The 18,168-nt window shown below is 42.3% G+C and overlaps 1 protein-coding gene across 1 annotated transcript in view; it reads left to right on the top strand.

Moving 5' to 3' along the window:
* The window catches only part of Fhod3 (formin homology 2 domain containing 3), a 418,808-nt gene extending 400,763 nt beyond the window's left edge, over positions 1-18,045 (top strand). Inside the window, exons 21-24 of the mRNA XM_035440244.1 lie at positions 1,206-1,398; positions 6,687-6,861; positions 11,073-11,234; positions 17,455-18,045. Of these exons, the coding sequence (XP_035296135.1) occupies positions 1,206-1,398; positions 6,687-6,861; positions 11,073-11,234; positions 17,455-17,537 (613 nt within the window). The 3' untranslated portion in view covers positions 17,538-18,045. The remainder of the gene's footprint in view (positions 1-1,205; positions 1,399-6,686; positions 6,862-11,072; positions 11,235-17,454) is intronic.
* Positions 18,046-18,168: the final 123 nt, after the last annotated feature.

Genomic DNA, 18,168 nt, shown 5'->3' with positions numbered 1-18,168 from the left:
TATTGCATGTGTGATTTGCAGATACTGTCTCCCATTCTGAAAGTTGTGCTTTTACTGTTGCTGTCCTTTGAAACACAAAAGGCTGTCATTGTGGCAATGTTCCATTCATGTTTTCTACTGGTTGCTTATGCTTTTGGTATGATATCTAAAAAAAATACATCTAAGCCAAAGTCATGGATATTTATATTTTGTTTTCTTCTGAGGGCTTTCTTGAGGTTTTTTTTTTTTTTTTGGTTTTGTTGTTGTTTAGCATTTTCAGCCCCCTTTACTTTAAAAACAATTTACATGTCTTAGTCTGTTATGTTTTACAAAATGGAATCGAAGTGTCATTCATTAAAAAACAGATCCCATCCATGTTCAAACTGCACAAGTTAGAATGATCAGAACCAAGAGGTTTGTCTATAGATAATGGTGTTAGTTAAGTCCTACTCTTTTTCACCCAAAATTTTCCCTATTTTTTACTGTCTTATTTCTCACTTTTAGGAACCCCCAAAAATGTGTGTATTATAAAATGAATAGAACCTAATAACTTTGTTAGTGATAGCTTGCTTCACTCTCACAGTTTCTCTGCCTCCACTGCAGTTGTCACCATGTTCAGCTTAGTAATTTTTTAACTCATAAACATAGTAGCTGAAATAATTTTTTATTCAATTTATTTGGAATATCCTAATTAAATTAAGATTGCACATATAATAGTACAAGAAAAATATTTCAAAATTCTTAGAAAAGCTTTGTAAGTACCTATTTAGAACCTGTTTTTTTTTTTTAAAAAAAAATATATTATCCACACACATTCACAATTATTCCAAGAGCTACTTAGGAGATTTAAAACAGTTCTCTGTTACCATTCAGTTCTTACCTAATCTAGAAATTGTGCCTGTTTCCATAAGATACAACTTGGTCTTTTTTCCTGCAAAACTTGACAGATTCATTTACAAATATACAAACAAACAAGAAAGTAATCTGAAATCTTACCACCTAGACTTCCATTCAGATGAGAAAGTGAATGGCCTTGACCTTTGTTTCTATTTTTACTCAAGAGGACTCTTGACTTCAGAGGCCCAGGAATGAAGAAGGCTCTCTCACAGGAAGCTGAGCTCAGTGATTCTTATAGAAAAATTTTACACAAGTAATTTTGGTTCCTTAAAAGCAAAGTTATTGTTTTTTTTTTCTTTCTTTCTTTCCTTTTTTTTTTTTTTTTGCAGATTTCACTCCTTTTTGCTCTTCATGGGCCATCCCCCTTATGCAATTCGAGAGGTGAACATCAACAAGTTCTGCAGGATCATCAGTGAATTTGCACTAGAGTATCGCACAACCAGGGAAAGGGTTCTGCAGCAGAAACAGAAGCGGGCCAACCACAGAGAGAGAAACAAGACAAGAGGGAAGATGATCACTGATGTAAGTTCCATGAACTCAGTTGTTTCATGTCATAGCTTTTCAAAGTAAGACAAATCATAAGTAGCTCCCCAGTTTTGAAGGGATGTGTTTGAAAGCACGCAGGGCAGTGCTGTAGACTGACAAAGGCCAGTGCATGGCCCCTTCCTGATGTGCTTTTGTGAAACATACCAGTCAGGTTGGTATCACATGCATTATTACCAGTATGCTATACATTTGCTTTAGAAATAAATGAAGAATTCTTGGAATTCTCCCTTTCAGGGAATCCTCCTTTTCTTCTCTACTTGTTTGTATTTGAATAGGTTTGTGAGGAATAGGGAATTGGAACTGTTAGACCATATTTAGAACCTATTGAAGATCTCCTCAATGTTAATTTTTCCCCTTGTTTGGATTAGTGCCCATGAACTTTTCCCACCTGTGCAAGTATTTGGCATCCCTGGGCTTCCCAGGAAGGGGAACGGAAGGAGTAAAGGGTTAAGCCATCAGGACTGCCATCACTCCAGAGGCTTAAGCCTCAGCCTGACTCAAGTCAGGCAGATGTCTCTGCAGAAGATGGAAATCAATTAAGACCTTATGGAGGCTGCCATCTGTGGCCAGGGGAGTGTTTACCGTGCAGACACAACGGGGACTGTGGTTACTGCTACGAGTAAGCATTCCTGAGGCAGGCCTGCGACTTCCTGTGAGTGCCCAATACACTTGACTACAAGATGGTTTGTACTTAAAAGATAATTCTAAGAAGAGTCAGAGACTACCAGTCTCCTTATCATCCATCTCTACCCAAACCGACTTCCTTAGGACATTTTGTGACTCTAGAGGGCAGGGTACCAGTTTCTCCTGGAAGGGCTGATCTGCAGCTCTTCACAGCACTGACTGTTAGTGCCATCAGCCAGGATCTTCTGTCTCCTTGGTTCCCTTGGAGCTTTGGCCTTCTGGGGTATTCAGAAAGCAAATTGGACCCACTTGGGCAAACTATGACCTACATTTCATTCCAATGTGTTATTTTTAAAAGTCTTAAAAAGGCATCATTTATTTTTGTGGAAATTAGACATATTGTAAGGCAAACAACACAAGTCCAATATGCTTATAGTTAGGAAAACACATTAAAATTTCTTGCCAAATTCCTGAGAATTTTTTTTTAACAGATCCTACTATTTTAAATTTATCCTTCTTTGAGGACATTTGGCTCTCTGGGAGACAGAGTATCTAGAGTGTGATTCAAAAGTATTTAAATTTCTGTTAAAATCTGGACAGGACAGATTCCTTCAAAGTTAGCTTTTAACTTAGTCCATATTAGTTGAGGTCAAGGTAGTATTTGTGTGGAAAGCCTGCCACCTTCTGGAGTATTACAATATTGCTACTAAGGCCGAACATTTGCCCAACTCTGAGATAGAAAGGGCTTGCCGTTCACCCAGTACTAGGGTGCCTGGACTGATGTGTGTCCAGTGAGAGGCAAGGTAGTCCCCCAGGGATGACACAATCTGGTTTAAAAAATGGCATACACATCACTGAAACCAAAGCCACACAATAGATACAGAGTCTCGGAACCCTGAACATTTTAGAGAATTTTGTAGAGGCCCATTTTTAATGTAGATAGAAAATAAATAGGATAGTGTGGTGGTAACTTAAAGTGAGAAGTCTGGAGGAGGAGCTCTGGAGCCTGCCTTCTCTGGTCCGTGAGGCCTGTATGCCTTCTGAGTATGCAATGGGCCTCTATCCCATTGGGGTCCTTCCATGAATGGCTCTGTGTAGACCTCATTCTTCATCTTTGTGCCCTAGCCTGGTTCTAGATAAATAGTGACCAGAGGGGCACCCCAAAGTTGTCCAAGTGGGAAGCGAACCACAAAGAGATGAGAATGAAAGCTGAGTTTAGATTGATGTTGTCAACCTAGATGAAGACTTCAGGGAGTCTGATAGCAGGTAGTTTATTCTCAACAAATTTAAGCATGATATCATTCAGAAAAAGTTTCCTGGTGTAATACAATCTCCAGTGTACAGGAAAGTATAATTACATTGAAACTCAACTCAGGTACATGTCATTTCCTCCAAGAAGATGAGTTCTAGAGATAGGCTACCTGTGCTAGTTTAAGGGCCTAGGGAAGGTTCTGTCATGGTCTTGGGGATACAGATAGTGTAGAGGTCATTTGGGCTACTGTCTACCTTGGGAGAGCCTCCGGCTATACAGCTAATAAAAGGGTCATTTAGACTATTATGACTCTCTGGTCCTGGTTGTGGGAGTTTGGAGAGCCCCTGGATGTAAGGGTCATTTAGATTACTAGTCACTTCTGGTCCTGGTTGTAGGAGCTTGATTTGGTCTGGCCCAACAGATAACACAAATCACTGGGCTACTAATCACTTTCATTTCCCCCCTTTCTGGGTGGAAGAACAGGTTTTTTATATCTTTTCCATTGGAAAGACAATTCTGTATGGTTAACATTCCTAGTTTCTCTGGAGTTCTGTGGGTGCAAGGATCTTCATGCTGTGCCCCCAACAACTATCATAAACCAAATGGCTTATGGGGACTTAGACTGTCAAGTCACAGTACTCCATTGCAGAGGGAAGAAGGACCCTATTGTGAGACCCTTCACCTTTCAACCCTGACTTCCTCTTCTATAGAAAGGGACCGATGGCACTTTAAGAGCTTCAGGAGGCTGGAGATTCAAAACATAGAATTTTGTTTAACAGCATATACCTGGTGAAAAAAATGACAGACATCCTGGCTATACTGATAATCCACTCAACAAGAAGGATGATAGAGAGGCCTGGTCTCTTGCCATTTGAGTGGAGTACCTTGTTATCTTACATTCCAAAAATACAGTCAGTTTGCAAAAAGTCAAGCCTGGTTTGTTGGCCTGGCCTCTAACCTCTGCCAAAATATACAAGTATACTGGATTTAAATCAAGATATTGGCATGATTTTTCATACTTACTTTGTATTTAGAGGAGGGGTCTTCAAAGTGCATCTACTGATAATTGTGAGAACAGTGTCACTTCTGGTGGTTACCTTGAGGACTGGCAGAATTCTACAAAGAGCTTAATTTCATGTATCTGAGGAGAGGGTAGTATAGTATGTTGTGCTTGGGAACTTTCATGAGTCGTGTGTGGTCTCTGTGTAGAAGGGTACACTGTAGCCTAGGCCCTGCAGGCTAGGCAGGGGAGAGTCTAGAACTTATGATAAAAGGAAAAGGTTGCTGATGGGCACAGCCAGGTGAATGAAGACTGGTTCCCTTACTGAAGCTTGGGAAGTCAGTAGTAGGTGGTGGTGGGCCTGACAGACATAGGTGCATGGAGAGTGTAGAAGATAAGGTTAGTAGTGATCAGGGAAGCCAATTACTGATCTCATGGGTGTCTTTGGGAGAAAGACCACCTGAAGCCCTTCAAGTACTTCCTGTCTCCTCTCAGTGAGATCTTGGAACACACAGAGCAAACCACCCAGTAACAACAGGGGAGAGAACCCGGCACCTTCTGACTTGTCTTCATATCCCTGATGTGCCCTGATGATAGTGACTACTTTCTGTTTTGGGGATGTGATCTGTTGTTGAGATTATCTCCTCTTTGCTGACTTCTGTGCCTTCTAAGAATCCTTCTGTCTTTCCCATCTTGTCCTGTCCTGTCCTTTCGGGTAGACTGATGACGAGGATGACACTGAGGTATGACAATTCATGAATGTGAACAGTACCATCTTTGCCCTTCTCCCGTGTGCTGTAGAATAACCTAACACAGTCAGCATGAAGTGTCAGCATCACTTAGCACTGGAAACTGTGCATGGAGATTTTCTGATTGGTTTCCATGTGGTCACTAACCATCTGATCAGTTCTTGTTATGCTCTTTGTGCCCATAGAGTGAGGAACTAATTGCATTTTCCAATGTCCCTAAGCCAGGACTAATCAGTTCCCTGTCACCAAGAGCAGGTTCAGTGAGTCTTTTCCATGAGGCTGGATAACTGGACAAAGAGTTTCCCTTCCATCCACTCTCTGTGCTTTTTACAACCCAAGCATGAGAACTGGGCTGTAGCTCAGCTGTGTATGTGCTGAGCACAGTGGTGCATGTCTGTGACCCCAGCACTTGAGAAGCTGAGGCAGGAGAATTGTGAGTTTCAGACCAGACTGACATAATAAGGACTTTTTTTTTAATCAAACAAAACAACATAAGGAACAAAACAAAGTAGAATCGGACTGGGGATGGGGCTCAGTGGTACAGCACTCACTGTGCATGTACAAGGCTCCGGGTTTGATCCACAGCATCAAAACCAAACCAGAGTAAATATATAGAGAATCCTAGAGTCAGGAAGTAAAGGAAGCAGTGATGGCTGATCCTAGGGACTGAAGAAGGAGAAGCATAGACAGCATAAGTCAATGATTTGTCACAAGTCTGTAGCTATGGCTGGGAAGCAAAAACTTGGGGCTGATCTTGGTCCGTGTTCAATACCGTGTTCACCATCTTGCTCTTCACTTAGATGTGAGCATTGTGTGCATATAGAACTCAATATAGAGTTCTAGAACATCTCTTGAAAACATATATGCCCTGCATTTTTTTTTTTTTTGAGAAAATCAGCTTGCGTTTTAAATGCTTGTTACAGCAAGCACCTGCACTTTTGGCAAAACTAAAAGTAATATTGCTGAATTCAGTTTCAGCTTAAATTTGTCTGGCATAAATTTTTATCTGTCCTGTGGCCTGGCGTTCAACACCTTTGGGACCTCTGGCAAAGCCACTTATTCTTAGAGAGTTTCAGTTTGTTTGTTTTTTTCCCCAGAAGTGAGATGAGGTTAGATCTACAAGAATCCTCACCAGGCAGTGATGGCTCATGTCTTTAATCCCAGCACTTGGAAGGCAGAGGCAGGCCAATCTCTGAGTTTGAGGCCAGTCTGATCTATAGAGCAAGTTCCAGGACAGGCTCCAAAGCTACAGAGAAATTCTGTCTCTAAATAAATAAAGAAAGAATCCTCAGCATTAGCTTAGAAAATGAAGTTCAAGACATTCAAGAATTGATGGGCAAGTCAATGCCAGTTAACTTGATGAGTTAATGTCAATTTCCCCTAGGTTGCAGCCACTACAGTGCAGGGTGGATGGGTGAAGGTCCTTTTGGGGCCAGATGCTTCTCTTTCTAGTGTTAGATCTTCCTGTAGAGAGATATCTGCCATTTGTTTGCATTCTCTATGACTGACAGAACTCCAGAATATAGCGAGTATACACAAACAAAGAGAAACCAAAGGAGAGAATGTTTCCTCAAAACAGAACTTGGTGGCCCCTTTGGCGAGTGTTCCCTCACTTCCTAACATCACTTTGGTTTTCCAGTCTGGCAAGTTCTCTGGCAGTTCTCCTGCAACACCAAGCCAGCCACAGGGTCTGAGCTATGCTGAGGATGCAGCTGAGCATGAGAACATGAAGGCTGTCTTGAAAACATCATCTACTGCTGTGGAGGACGCAACCCCTGTGCTTGGTGTCCGAACTCGCAGCCGGGCAAGCCGAGGTAACTTCTGCTGGGCGGGGCTTGTCTTTGCAGGTAGGCCACCCTGTAAAAATGGTCTCCATTGCAGTTTGTAGGTTACTGTGTCCAGAGAGTGTATGTGAGGAGCCATCAAGTTCCCAGTACTCTCAGTGCTGATTTAGCTATGCATCCTCCTACAGAAGGCTGTTACTGGCTGGATGTAAAGATGGTACAGTGGAAGCCATCTTAGGAGGGACACAGTACTGAGGCTTTCCAAACATATTTACTATTGTTGTTGTTGGTGTGTGTGTGTGTGTGTGTGTGTGTGTGTGTGTGATTGTATGGTGAGAAGGCATATTACCATGTGTATGTGGAGTCAGTTTTATCTTCCCACCTTTATGTGGGTTCTAGGATTGAGCTTGGCTTGTCAGGCTTGTGTGGTGAGCTCCTTTTCCCTTGGAGCCATTTCAGTGTCCTATGCTGTACAACTCTTAAAAGAAACTAGACATCTATTCTGGACTAGAAGGGACCAAGATAAAAATTATTGCCAGGTTTGTACTATGTGGGTTATATTTTACTCACTGATGAAGGAGCCTCAAGACTGTTCTATTGCTGTGAAGAGACACAATGACTAAAGTTACTCTTAGAGATGGGAGTATTTAATTGGAGACTTGCTTACAGTTTTCAGAGGGTTAGTCCATGATCATCACTCTGAGAAGCAGACAGGCATGACACCGGAGCAGCAGCTGAGAGCTTTATATCCTGACTCAAAGATGGCAGGTAGAAGAGAGAGGGGAGAGGGAGAGGAAGAGAGACTGGGCCTATTTTAGGCCTTTGAAACCTCAAAAAAAAAAAAAAAAAGCCAGTCACGTATGTCTTCCAACAAGGCTACACCACTTCCAATAAGACCGCATCTCTTATAGCATGAGGGATGAAGTGACGATAAAGTGATACTGTGCTGTTATGGTCCACACTGCTTTAGCCCTCTACTATATCTAAATGTCTTGGAACAAAACAGTGCAGTGAATCTCCTGACCCCTTGGCTGTATGAGAGGTCATGGAAGTATTTCCCCAATGTCTGCATGGGGGTGCAGTGGTCCTAAGAAGACCATGTATAGCAGAAAGAATGAGAACAAGTGGTGACCAGGTAGCAAACACAGTGGCCAAGAAAAGAGAAGATGCAAACCAGAAATCGATTCCAGAACAAAGTCATTGCAGAACAGCCTGATAGTGCTGGACCAATGTCTACAGATGACCTTTAGGCTTCTCCTGGCTGCTACATTAGAAACAGATCACTGGGGACATGTGTATGGGAGATGCTGGTGATTCTCAGAGGGGTGGGTCTCTAAATTCCTCCACTTCTGCGCAGTGCTCTGCAAGTATATCAGGATCCACTGGAACTGATGGAGCTCTCCGTGTGTGGTTTGTGAAGGGTAGTTTAGATTTCAAGATAAGACACAGAATTATAAACTAGTAGGTGAAAGGGAATCAGGAGATTGCTACCTGAAAGACAGTCTTGCTGTTGATAGCTCTCCCCTGAGGACAGCCACTGTCATAGAGACTGAGGTCCAGTCTGAAAGCTGGGTCAACCATGGGGCCTCTGGCCTCCCATTGTAGCACCCAGACCCTTCTGAGAGCACAGAGAAACTCAGCAACAACTCTAAAAAGGTGATTTTCAGGGAAGAGCCTGTTTTTAAGAATGGTTTATAATGATGGAAGAAAAGGTGGCCTTCTGATAGGAGCAAACAGGTTCCCTTAGCTATAAGCAGCAGGGATGGTTAGTCTTTGTCCACATGAAGATGTTGTAGGTATGCCCCTGAGGAAGCTAAGCAAAGTAGACTTTAAAAGCTGTGTCAACAATTATAACAGCCCTGGCCACTTGAAGACATTGCCCTCAGCCTCTCCCATATTCACAGCAAGATTTCAAGCACACACACTTGCGCATGGATGGACATCCCCTAACACGCTCACTCAGAAATATCATAGTTTACTAAACATTGTTCCCATATAGTTCAATAAAATTCTAGATCATTAATAGCAAGGTGCTTATAAGCCTTACAAGTTTAAATATAACACTATGAAAGAAGAGGTAAATACATATTTATTAACATATTTAATATTCATTTTTTTAAAACATTTAAAAAAATCATTTACCCACTTTCAGAATTGCAAGCTGGCGTTTCTTTAGCTTCAGCTGGGACTCACTCAGGCTGGGGATCAGTGGCTTTGAATTTGAGAGCTCTAACCTATAGGTCTGTGAAACTACACATTTACTACAAAATGAAGTTTAAAGAATATAGCTGGCCTGGGTGGTAGTTCCCACGCCTTTAATCCCAGCACTCAGGAGGCAGAGGCAGGTGGATCTCTGTGAGTTCGAGACCAGCCTAATCTATAAGAGTTAGCTTCAGGACAGTTCCAAAGCCACAGAGACACCCTGTCTCTAAAAACAAAAACAAACACAAAAGAATAGAACTGAACAGTATGGGATACCCCTGTATCTTTCTTTTTGAAGAAGCCCCTCATCATCCCAGAGTTTTCACAAGGACATTAATCTGCCACAAAGGCCATGGTCCTAGATGTTAAATTACTATTGGGTTCTAACTGATATTATTGAGGATTTCAAATTACACATTTCAGACTTCTAGAATGGAGTAGAACCATTTGGGGAATAACCAAATGTCATAATGAACACTGACCCCCATGTGTCTGTCCACAAAGCACATTCCCATTATACAAGAACCACCAGCTACCTGATCACTTTGGCAACAGCTACTTCCCAAAGGAGGGAGGGAGGGAGGGAGGGAGGGAGGGAGGGAGGGAGGGAGGGAGGGAGGGATGAAAAGACTGTGCTAGCTCCTTAAGTTCATTGAAAGCGGGAGTCTATCTTTAGGTTACAAACTTTAATGGTCAAGAAAATAAGCTGTGTTTAAATTAGCTATGATTACAGAAAATAGCACAAACCATCTAAGAGAAAGCAACCTATCATTTTCAAAATAAAGGAAATAGGATTTCTAGTAGTTAAAAATCTCAGGAAGAGGTTAGGATGTCTTCACATCCTAAGACCTCAATACTAAAATTTCACAAAAAGAAAAAAATTGTAAAATAAATTTTATTAACAGCAGGAATGATAGACTGTCCTCCAAGCACAATTGAATTATTATACTCTGTGAAGAAAAGTTCCTTCCCCCAAATGAACAGTAATTAGCCTGAGGTATTTTAAAAGTGTCTCTCAGCATCTAAAACTTATGTCATCCTCCCCTCTGCAGCGGCCTCATTACCACTTTGGGATTTATTAAAATGTGGTCACTTGAAATACTTGAAAAGGGGGGGCACTAAAAAAGACAGTCTTTAAATTGTACAATAATTTCAAAATCTAGTTTAATTCTCCAGTTTAATTATCCAAGCTCGCTGTGAATATAATGCTGAACATCACACTTGTGGTACAGAGGCCCGATTCTTCTGAGCATTTAGTAAGACTGAGAAAGTTTTTGAGATTTACCCCCATATGCCTTAACATATCTGTGAGGTAGTTAAATCAACAGTACTACCCATCCCTAAGTATCCACAGCAAAGAGAAGCATGGCTGAAGGACAGATTTGGATGGCCTTAACACTTAGTTATTCACAAAACACATTTTCTTGTCGAGGAGCAGAGAGGTATTTCAAAGACAAACTGTGCGAGTGCTCCCTGCTGCTGATTGAAGAGGGAAATCCCCTTTCAGTTTTTTAGAGGTAATCTCAGCATAAAGTGTGCATCATAAAGCTGCTTGGTTTCTGTTTAACATGAAGAGAGTGCTATTAGTGACATTGACTAGGTACATACAGCTACTGATGGGGAGCTGATTCAGCAATACCTCAGGGACTCTCCTTGCCTTGGATGTACCTTGCTGGCTGCCACGGTTGTGCTATGTAGCATCTGGCTTAGGTCATTTGCCCCCAGGTGATCATAGGACCTGCAGGTATTAATGGCGGACACAAGAGAGAGGGAGAGAGATATTAACAAGAGACAGGAACACAGCTGTGTTGTAAGAAAATACAAAATAAATATCCCAATTCAGGTTTCCACAGCACTGGCAGGATAGCAGGCACAGGTGGGGACGGGCCAGCATCCCGTACATGTCACCAACTCTGCTATCACAGGTCCTTGTGGGAATCCACCTCTGATGGATGTCAGCTCCACAAAAACAACGTTTTGCTTCTTTTGCTTCTCTTCTCTGTAAGCACATGGCATTCTCTGGCTGTCTAATCTTTCAGGATCCACTAGCTCATGGAACATGGGAACCGATGAGTCACCTAATGTCACTGATGATGCAGCTGATGAGATCATGGACCGTATTGTCAAATCGGCCACCCAAGTGCCCAGTCAGCGAGTGGTGCCACGGGAGAGAAAGCGTTCCAGGGCCAACCGCAAATCTTGTGAGTGCATTTCTTTCCTTTCTTTTACTTTTCTTTTTTTTATTAATTTTTTTCATTTATTTTACATACTGACCAGAGTTCCCCTCCCTCTTCTCTTCCTGTTCCTTCCCCCCACCTTTCTTCTACCCCCACTCTTCTGATCCTCTTGTGTCTCCAAGTCAGAAAGAGGCAGACCCCCTATGGGTGCCAACAAAGCATGGCACATTAAATTGAGGCAGGACTAACCTCCGCTGCATCAAGGTTGGGCAAAGCAACCCAGCATGGGGAATGGGTTCCTAAAAGCCAGCTCAAGTGTCAGGGACAGATCCTGATTCCACTACTAGTAGCCCCACAAACAGACCAAGCTACACAACTGTCACACACAGTGATACGCTTCAATATGACCTGGAAAGTCAGAAACTCAGAAGGAAGCTCCTGTTGGTGTCCAATGGCTACTTAAAGTGCCTACCTACACTCCTAGCAATAAGAAAAGAAGTTCCTATTGGTGTCTGCCATTAAGGAGGGAGGAGTGGCGGCTATACCTGTCAAATATACTTGCTGTATGTGCCCTAACCGCTACCAATTAATATCCTAACTCTAGCAAGGTCATTGAAAGCCTCTAGTATGTGGAGGTAAGGCTTACTACCAAATGCTCTACTAGAGGCTGTGTTTCTGCTCCTCACCCAGCACCAGAGGCCACTTGCTCAGATATAGGCTGGCTCCTCCTAGGGCTTACCATAGTCTCTGGAAGGTTAACTGTATAAAGCAGGGATAACAAGTGAATCAATGAACAAGCAGAATGCTTACCAGTCAATGTTCTCCTGGGCTGACCAGGATTTCCCTTTTCCTTTCAAACAGGCTTTAACTCGATGTGATTAGTTAGTCTTTTGGTCTGAACCTGCTGTGTGCTCTTGACCCCTCTATCTGCACTCCACTGATTCTCACAGGCACCCCTCTCTGTGGAGAAATGGGATCCCTGTGGATCCTTGGCATCTGCCAGCATTAGCTGTGTCTCATAGTGTTTTAGGCATATTTTCCAGGCTTCAGCCTGCTTCTGGGTCATTCAGGGGACAACTTGAGTGTCTACTGCATTTGACTATGAGAATAAGGGATGGTGAGGAGGAAAAGGAGGCAGAGAACTTAGTAGGAATGCAAATACAGGATACTCCCAGTTTTCCAGCCCACGAGATTCACACAGGGCTGACTCAGGTATGAGATGCAATGGTTAGCCTTGTAGTTCTGTTTGTCTTATTACTGTGCTTTTCTTCCAGTGTAAAGAATGAAAAAACAAATTCCTTCAGCCCATCATACCTTGCTTTTTTCATATGATTAGTGTCTGTTGGAAAGACTTTTATAGAAAGGAAAATAACCTTGGGGTCAGGGTGATGCTGCAATTTTACTGACGATGGGCAGGCTAAGAGTTGGTTTATGGCAAGCTCCTAGGTGAAGATGCTGCTGCTGGCCTTTGGTACTCATGTTGAATATCAAGGTTCTGGAGCTATGGTTCTCAGTCTTGTATGTATGTTAGAGTCTTCTACCAAGATCTAAAATTCTAGGTACCTTTGCTCATCCAGACCAATGACTCAGGGCCTCTTAGTCCCTGCCCCTTAGAGGATTAGTTACACAGGAGGATAGCACTGGCTGGCTTTGGAACTCACTGTGTAGATCAAACTATCTTTAAATTCACAGATAGTTTTTGGCCTCTGCTTCCCAAGTGCTGAGTTAAAGGTATGCATCATAATTCCTGGCTTCCCTCCAGGTTTTAATGAAAGGCAATCAATAGTTGTCCTGTCATTTTTACATCTTCAAGAATACATTTGGTTTGTGCCTTTCAACCACCATGGAAGGCCTTTACATTTAGTTTTGTTGCTAGTTTGGTCTTTCCATAGCATGGCTATGGCTTCTTGGCTTGTCTCCTGGTGCACTTGTCTAAGAACTTGGTCAGAGACTAGTTCCTCAAAATTAGGCTTCAACAATATGGTCATCTCAGCAGAACCTTGCTACAAATGGAGATTCATGGGTCCCATCTCAGGGCAACTAAATCAAGGCCTCATTTACCAATGCCAGCAGGGACTCACATTCATAGTGAAGAGAAGCAGCATTAGGTGGGGGAGGGGGTAAACGGGGTGAGGACAAGTAGGTGATATGACCAGAATTGGCATTGCTAGCCTCAGGTGGCAAACTGTTCTCCAAAGTGATGCTGATCTACACTGGCTGAACAACATAGGCTAAATCCCAGTAATGCAGGCCTTTGTCATACTATGTGAAGGCATGCTCTAGTACTACTTTGTGGTATCTACATTTCCTGTATGTTAGGAAGGATGGGCCTCTCAGACAGCTCTTTTCTTTCTGTATGTAACTTTTCTGTGTTACTTTTACCGTCTTATGATTGCTATAGCTGTGGTGATATTTTGTTTGTGCCCTAAAAAATAATGCTTGTCTGAAGATCAGAGGGTAGAGCTAGCCACTCATCAACCTTAGAGGCTAGGCAGTGGTGGCACATACCCTGGATCCCAGCACTTGGAATCTCATGCCTTTGATCCCAGCACTAGGCAGGTGGAGACAGGATACAAGGAGGGGTGGCCACAGGATCTTGGGCCCATTCAGTCTGATTTATAGGATTTATAGAGGATTTATAGAGACAGAAGCTCAGCCCTGTCTGTCTGAGGATTTCATAGAGGTAAGAACTTTAGTGGCTGGCTGCTTTTCTCCTCTGATCTTTTAGCTCGCATCCCCTAATATCTGACTCTGGGTTTTTATTAAGACTAAATAGATTCATGCTACAGTGAGCTTAGAGAGAGATGGAGACCTGGGAATACCCTGGCATAGAGTGGCAAGGTTGAGCCAGGGTCTTTCAATAGGGAGACTGTCTGAGACATTGGCTTAGCTTTCTATTTCTTGAAGATAGAAGATATTCTACAAGTTGCTTGTCTATGCTGGACCCAACCCATGGTCCAGATTTTTCTACCCACAATGTCACTGGGAACAATATAATGATGAATTTTCCTCTTCAATCTGCCCAGAGAATGCCTATTTTGGTGGTTGTCATAATTTCCTGTGGTAAAGTTACTATTTCATTGTTATGCAAAGCAGCCATATATTCTTTATTTAGCCAAACACAGTTGCCTGTGACACAGTTACTATAAGATATGCAGTGTCCTAGACCTATCAGTGTATATTTCTACTGGCACTATCTACAGAAATTAAAGGTGGGGGTGCTAGATTTCGATTCCTATTTTAAAGAGACGATAAAGCCAAGCTCTTCCAGAGTAACACAAACAAAAACAACTTGGAAAAAAATATACGTGAAGTTCAGTGATTTCAATAGACCTCAGTATGAGACAGTGCTGTGTTTAATTACTTAATAATAGTGACAAGGTGAATAGATATGAACTGTCAAGATGCCTGGGGTACATAGTTCACTTGAGAGAGAGTCCATGCACTACAAGAAATGAAACAGAGTCCTAAAATCTAGAAATCTGTGACCTGTAGTCTTTAAAGGTCACTTGAAGGTCCCCGGGGGCAATGACAGATGCTTATACAAGGCTGCTGCCCATGACCTACCTACCAGCTGATACCAGATACTACAGTCAGTTCAGACATGCCAAGTGCATTTTAGTACACCCACAGGCTCCCACAGCAATTCTGTTGCTTTTCTGCTACTGCCAGTTAGCATCTCATCAAGAGACTGCTAGCCTGTGATGTGTCACTCCAGCTCTGCCACAAATTCCAGGCATGGCTCAACAGGTGGCTTGGCAGTTCTGACCCAGGAACAGTGTTCTTAGAACTTGGGATTTTCTATATTTTGATGCCTTGCCTTTTCATATTGGATTGCATATGATTGTAAACCCAGGCTTCCTGGATGTTGGCCTGTTTAGACTATAGAGAAGCTCAGTGGTGTTGGAAGGATCCTCCCCAGACTGATACAGGATAGGCTGTAGTGGCTATGGAGAATCACCCCACCCCACACTCCTTGCTCTTTCTTCTCTTGGACCCATCTGTTGAAAGGGTCTGCCCTGCTGATCACATGCATGTTACCATGTGCTCTACCTATTAAAGAACATAGGCACAAACCAGGGACTCATAGTCAGCCTTTTCTTAAAGGGTGTGAGACACATTTTGCAGTTGTTAAATGTAATTAAAATCTTACTACTTTTACAGAATATTGAGGATTATAATAACTATTCTAGCTGATAAAATACTCTAGAGATGATTTTTTTACTGAATCATAAAAACTCTTCAATCTATTTTTGTTCATTTTTTTTTCAAGATAGGGTTTCTTATGTAGCCCTGGCTGTCCTGGATCTGACTCTGTAGACTAGGCTGGCCTCGAACTAACAAATATCCACCTGCCTCTGCCTCCCGAGTGCTGGGATTAAAGTCTAGTGCCACCAACACCCAGCTTCTTCAATTTATTTTAAAAGTAGACTTGTCTCACAACATGTTAGACATAGCACTGAACCATAACCAGTGTACAACATAGTTAATTTAGCTTTTCCTTTCCAAGATGGTATTTGAAATATTCTGATTTTTTTAAATGACTCACAATAAGAAAAAATATTTTTCCTTATTCTAAGCCAACTATATATATTCTCTTGTATAGAACAAATTAACACTAGACCTGAGACTTTAAACTACTGCTTTTGGGGAAAAATAAAACAGATGTTACAAGAAAGGACTAGAATTTCTTGATCAAACTTTTAGAGTTCATGGGCTAACTCCTCTTCTAAAGACAGCTGAGGGCGCCTACCTCAGCTGTGTGCCCAGATGAACAGTCACCAGCTCTTAGAGGGCAAGGCTGGACCAGTAGCTAAGTTTATGATGATGGAAAGAAATCTGGGTTCAGCTGGAAGCCTTGGTCAGAGAGGTGGTTATAGGGAGACTCAGAAACAGTCTTCTTCACTGAATAGCTGTTTGTTTCATAATAATAAATCATCCTCCCAAATGGGAAGCTGGCATACAGAAAGAGAACACTGGCTTTCTAGTCTTTCACCATATCTGTTCTTGTGCTAAGCATCCATGTGACCCAGAGTGGAGGGGATGGTGATGAAAACAGCCTGGAACTTTCAGATCCTTTGCTACATGCTAAGTTGAGCTTTTGTCCATGGGAGGGGGAAGGCATAGATTAAGGGCTACTGCTAACAGACCCTTGAAACGGGGCCCTGGCTTTTTGGAGAAGGTCTGATAGGACTTGGGCGAGTCTGGAATAAAGAATGGAAAGATGCAAGGGGTTAGCCTTATTTCTTTCTGCACTGGTTAGTAGACTGTCCAATCAACTGAGGAAATGGTTAATTTGTGATTAGAATAAGGAGGTAGATCTCTGCATTCTAAAACCAATAAATACCCCTATTGTTTTATGAACTCCAAATAATTAGAATGGGCCAAATAATTTGTAACTTCAGGGAAATATAGCAAACCTTTACATGACAGGGTTTCTTAAGCAGAGACAGTTGCTACTTCATTCACATTTATCAAAATCAATGACAAACAATAGGAAATGTGTATTGCCAAGCTACATATGTGCCTATTTCATGTGAAATATGAACAACCTCCAGTGACCAACAGTGTCCCAGTGGAGGTGGTGTAGACTCCAATTGGTCTTCTTGAAACTTGTATGATACATACAAAGCATCTACTAAATTCTCTCAGAAACTGGTTAGTTTGCTCTTTGTCATCTATTTAAGAAAGAACACTAATTATTTCAATCACTGTCTCTAAAGGTCCTTTGTCAAGTTGAGACTGAGACCCACATCACTCACAGACTCTTTGTGACCATCGCCCCTTGCCCTGGTTTCTGCCTAACTCTTGGCTGCACAGGACCCCAGGTTCTTGGTTATACACCCAACTTTGTATTTCCTCCCACAGCTTTGCTGTTGGGAACTTGCTGACCCCTAGCTATATGGTGCTTATTTTTTCTTCCCTTGCATTATTAGAACTAGGTTTCACATGTTATGGCTCTTGCAGCTCTGTTACATTCTAGGAAGGCATTGAGCTTCCCATATACCACCTACACTTTCTGAAGTCTGTACCCATTTTTTAGAAACCCTATGAGAGCATCCCTCTCTTCCTTGCAATCCCATGATTTCTCCCAGGGTACTTCATTCAGCAAGAGCAGAGTAGCTCTGGACTATCCTGGATTCTTGGGTTGATGGGGATTGTTACACTGAGTACCAAATGTCTCTTGCTAATACCCTCTTCTCTTCTTGTCTCTTTGTTTGTGACCTGTGGGGACCACTTACAGTACGAAGAACCTTGAAGAGTGGCCTGACTCCAGAAGAAGCCAGAGCCCTGGGCCTGGTTGGCACGTCTGAACTGCAGCTGTGACTTTTTTAGGCCCTCAGAAGTGTGCTGAGCAGAGACTCAGGCTAGCCCCACCCCTTTCAGCAGGGGTAGGGAGACTTGGCTTAAACATCTGATGGTTGAGAACTGAGAGCTCATTTCTGGGTGTTACACTGCTTGTGTCGCTGCTGTACATTGACATAGATCCCCAGGATCTTCTGCATGTACTTTGTTTATCAAGTCAGCTGTGTGTTTTTTGTTTCCTTGATACCTGGTTTATTAGTTCCAAGTGTGACACCTTTTCTAGGAAGCAACAACCCTTGTAAGGAACAAATCACTCCTGTCACAGTTGTGATGATAACACGAGGCAATGTGATTAGACTCAGAAACAGAGTCTCCTCAACAACAAAATGTCCAGATATAAATGCCAATGTTGTACACAAAAGCAAGCACAGATTGTCTACCAGTTGTGGATTTTAGATGTACTAAATGTTTATATAAACTCATAATGTACACCATGTTTCAACTACTAAATAAACAGAGTTTAATGCCATCACAAGAAACTTATTTTCATAGATGGACGATCTTAAATAGTTAGGCAGGGTCACATACTTCCTAGTCAGCAAGAACTCGTACTTGGCATGTTCTTCAGGTCCTTGGGGTTGTATTTTGTTGA

The sequence above is a fragment of the Cricetulus griseus genome, chromosome 2 (assembly GCF_003668045.3).
Source record: "Cricetulus griseus strain 17A/GY chromosome 2, alternate assembly CriGri-PICRH-1.0, whole genome shotgun sequence".
NCBI classification, from domain to species: domain Eukaryota; kingdom Metazoa; phylum Chordata; class Mammalia; order Rodentia; family Cricetidae; genus Cricetulus; species Cricetulus griseus.
The sequence above is the reverse complement of the archived record's forward strand: the minus strand, read 5'-3'. Positions and strand labels throughout refer to the sequence as shown.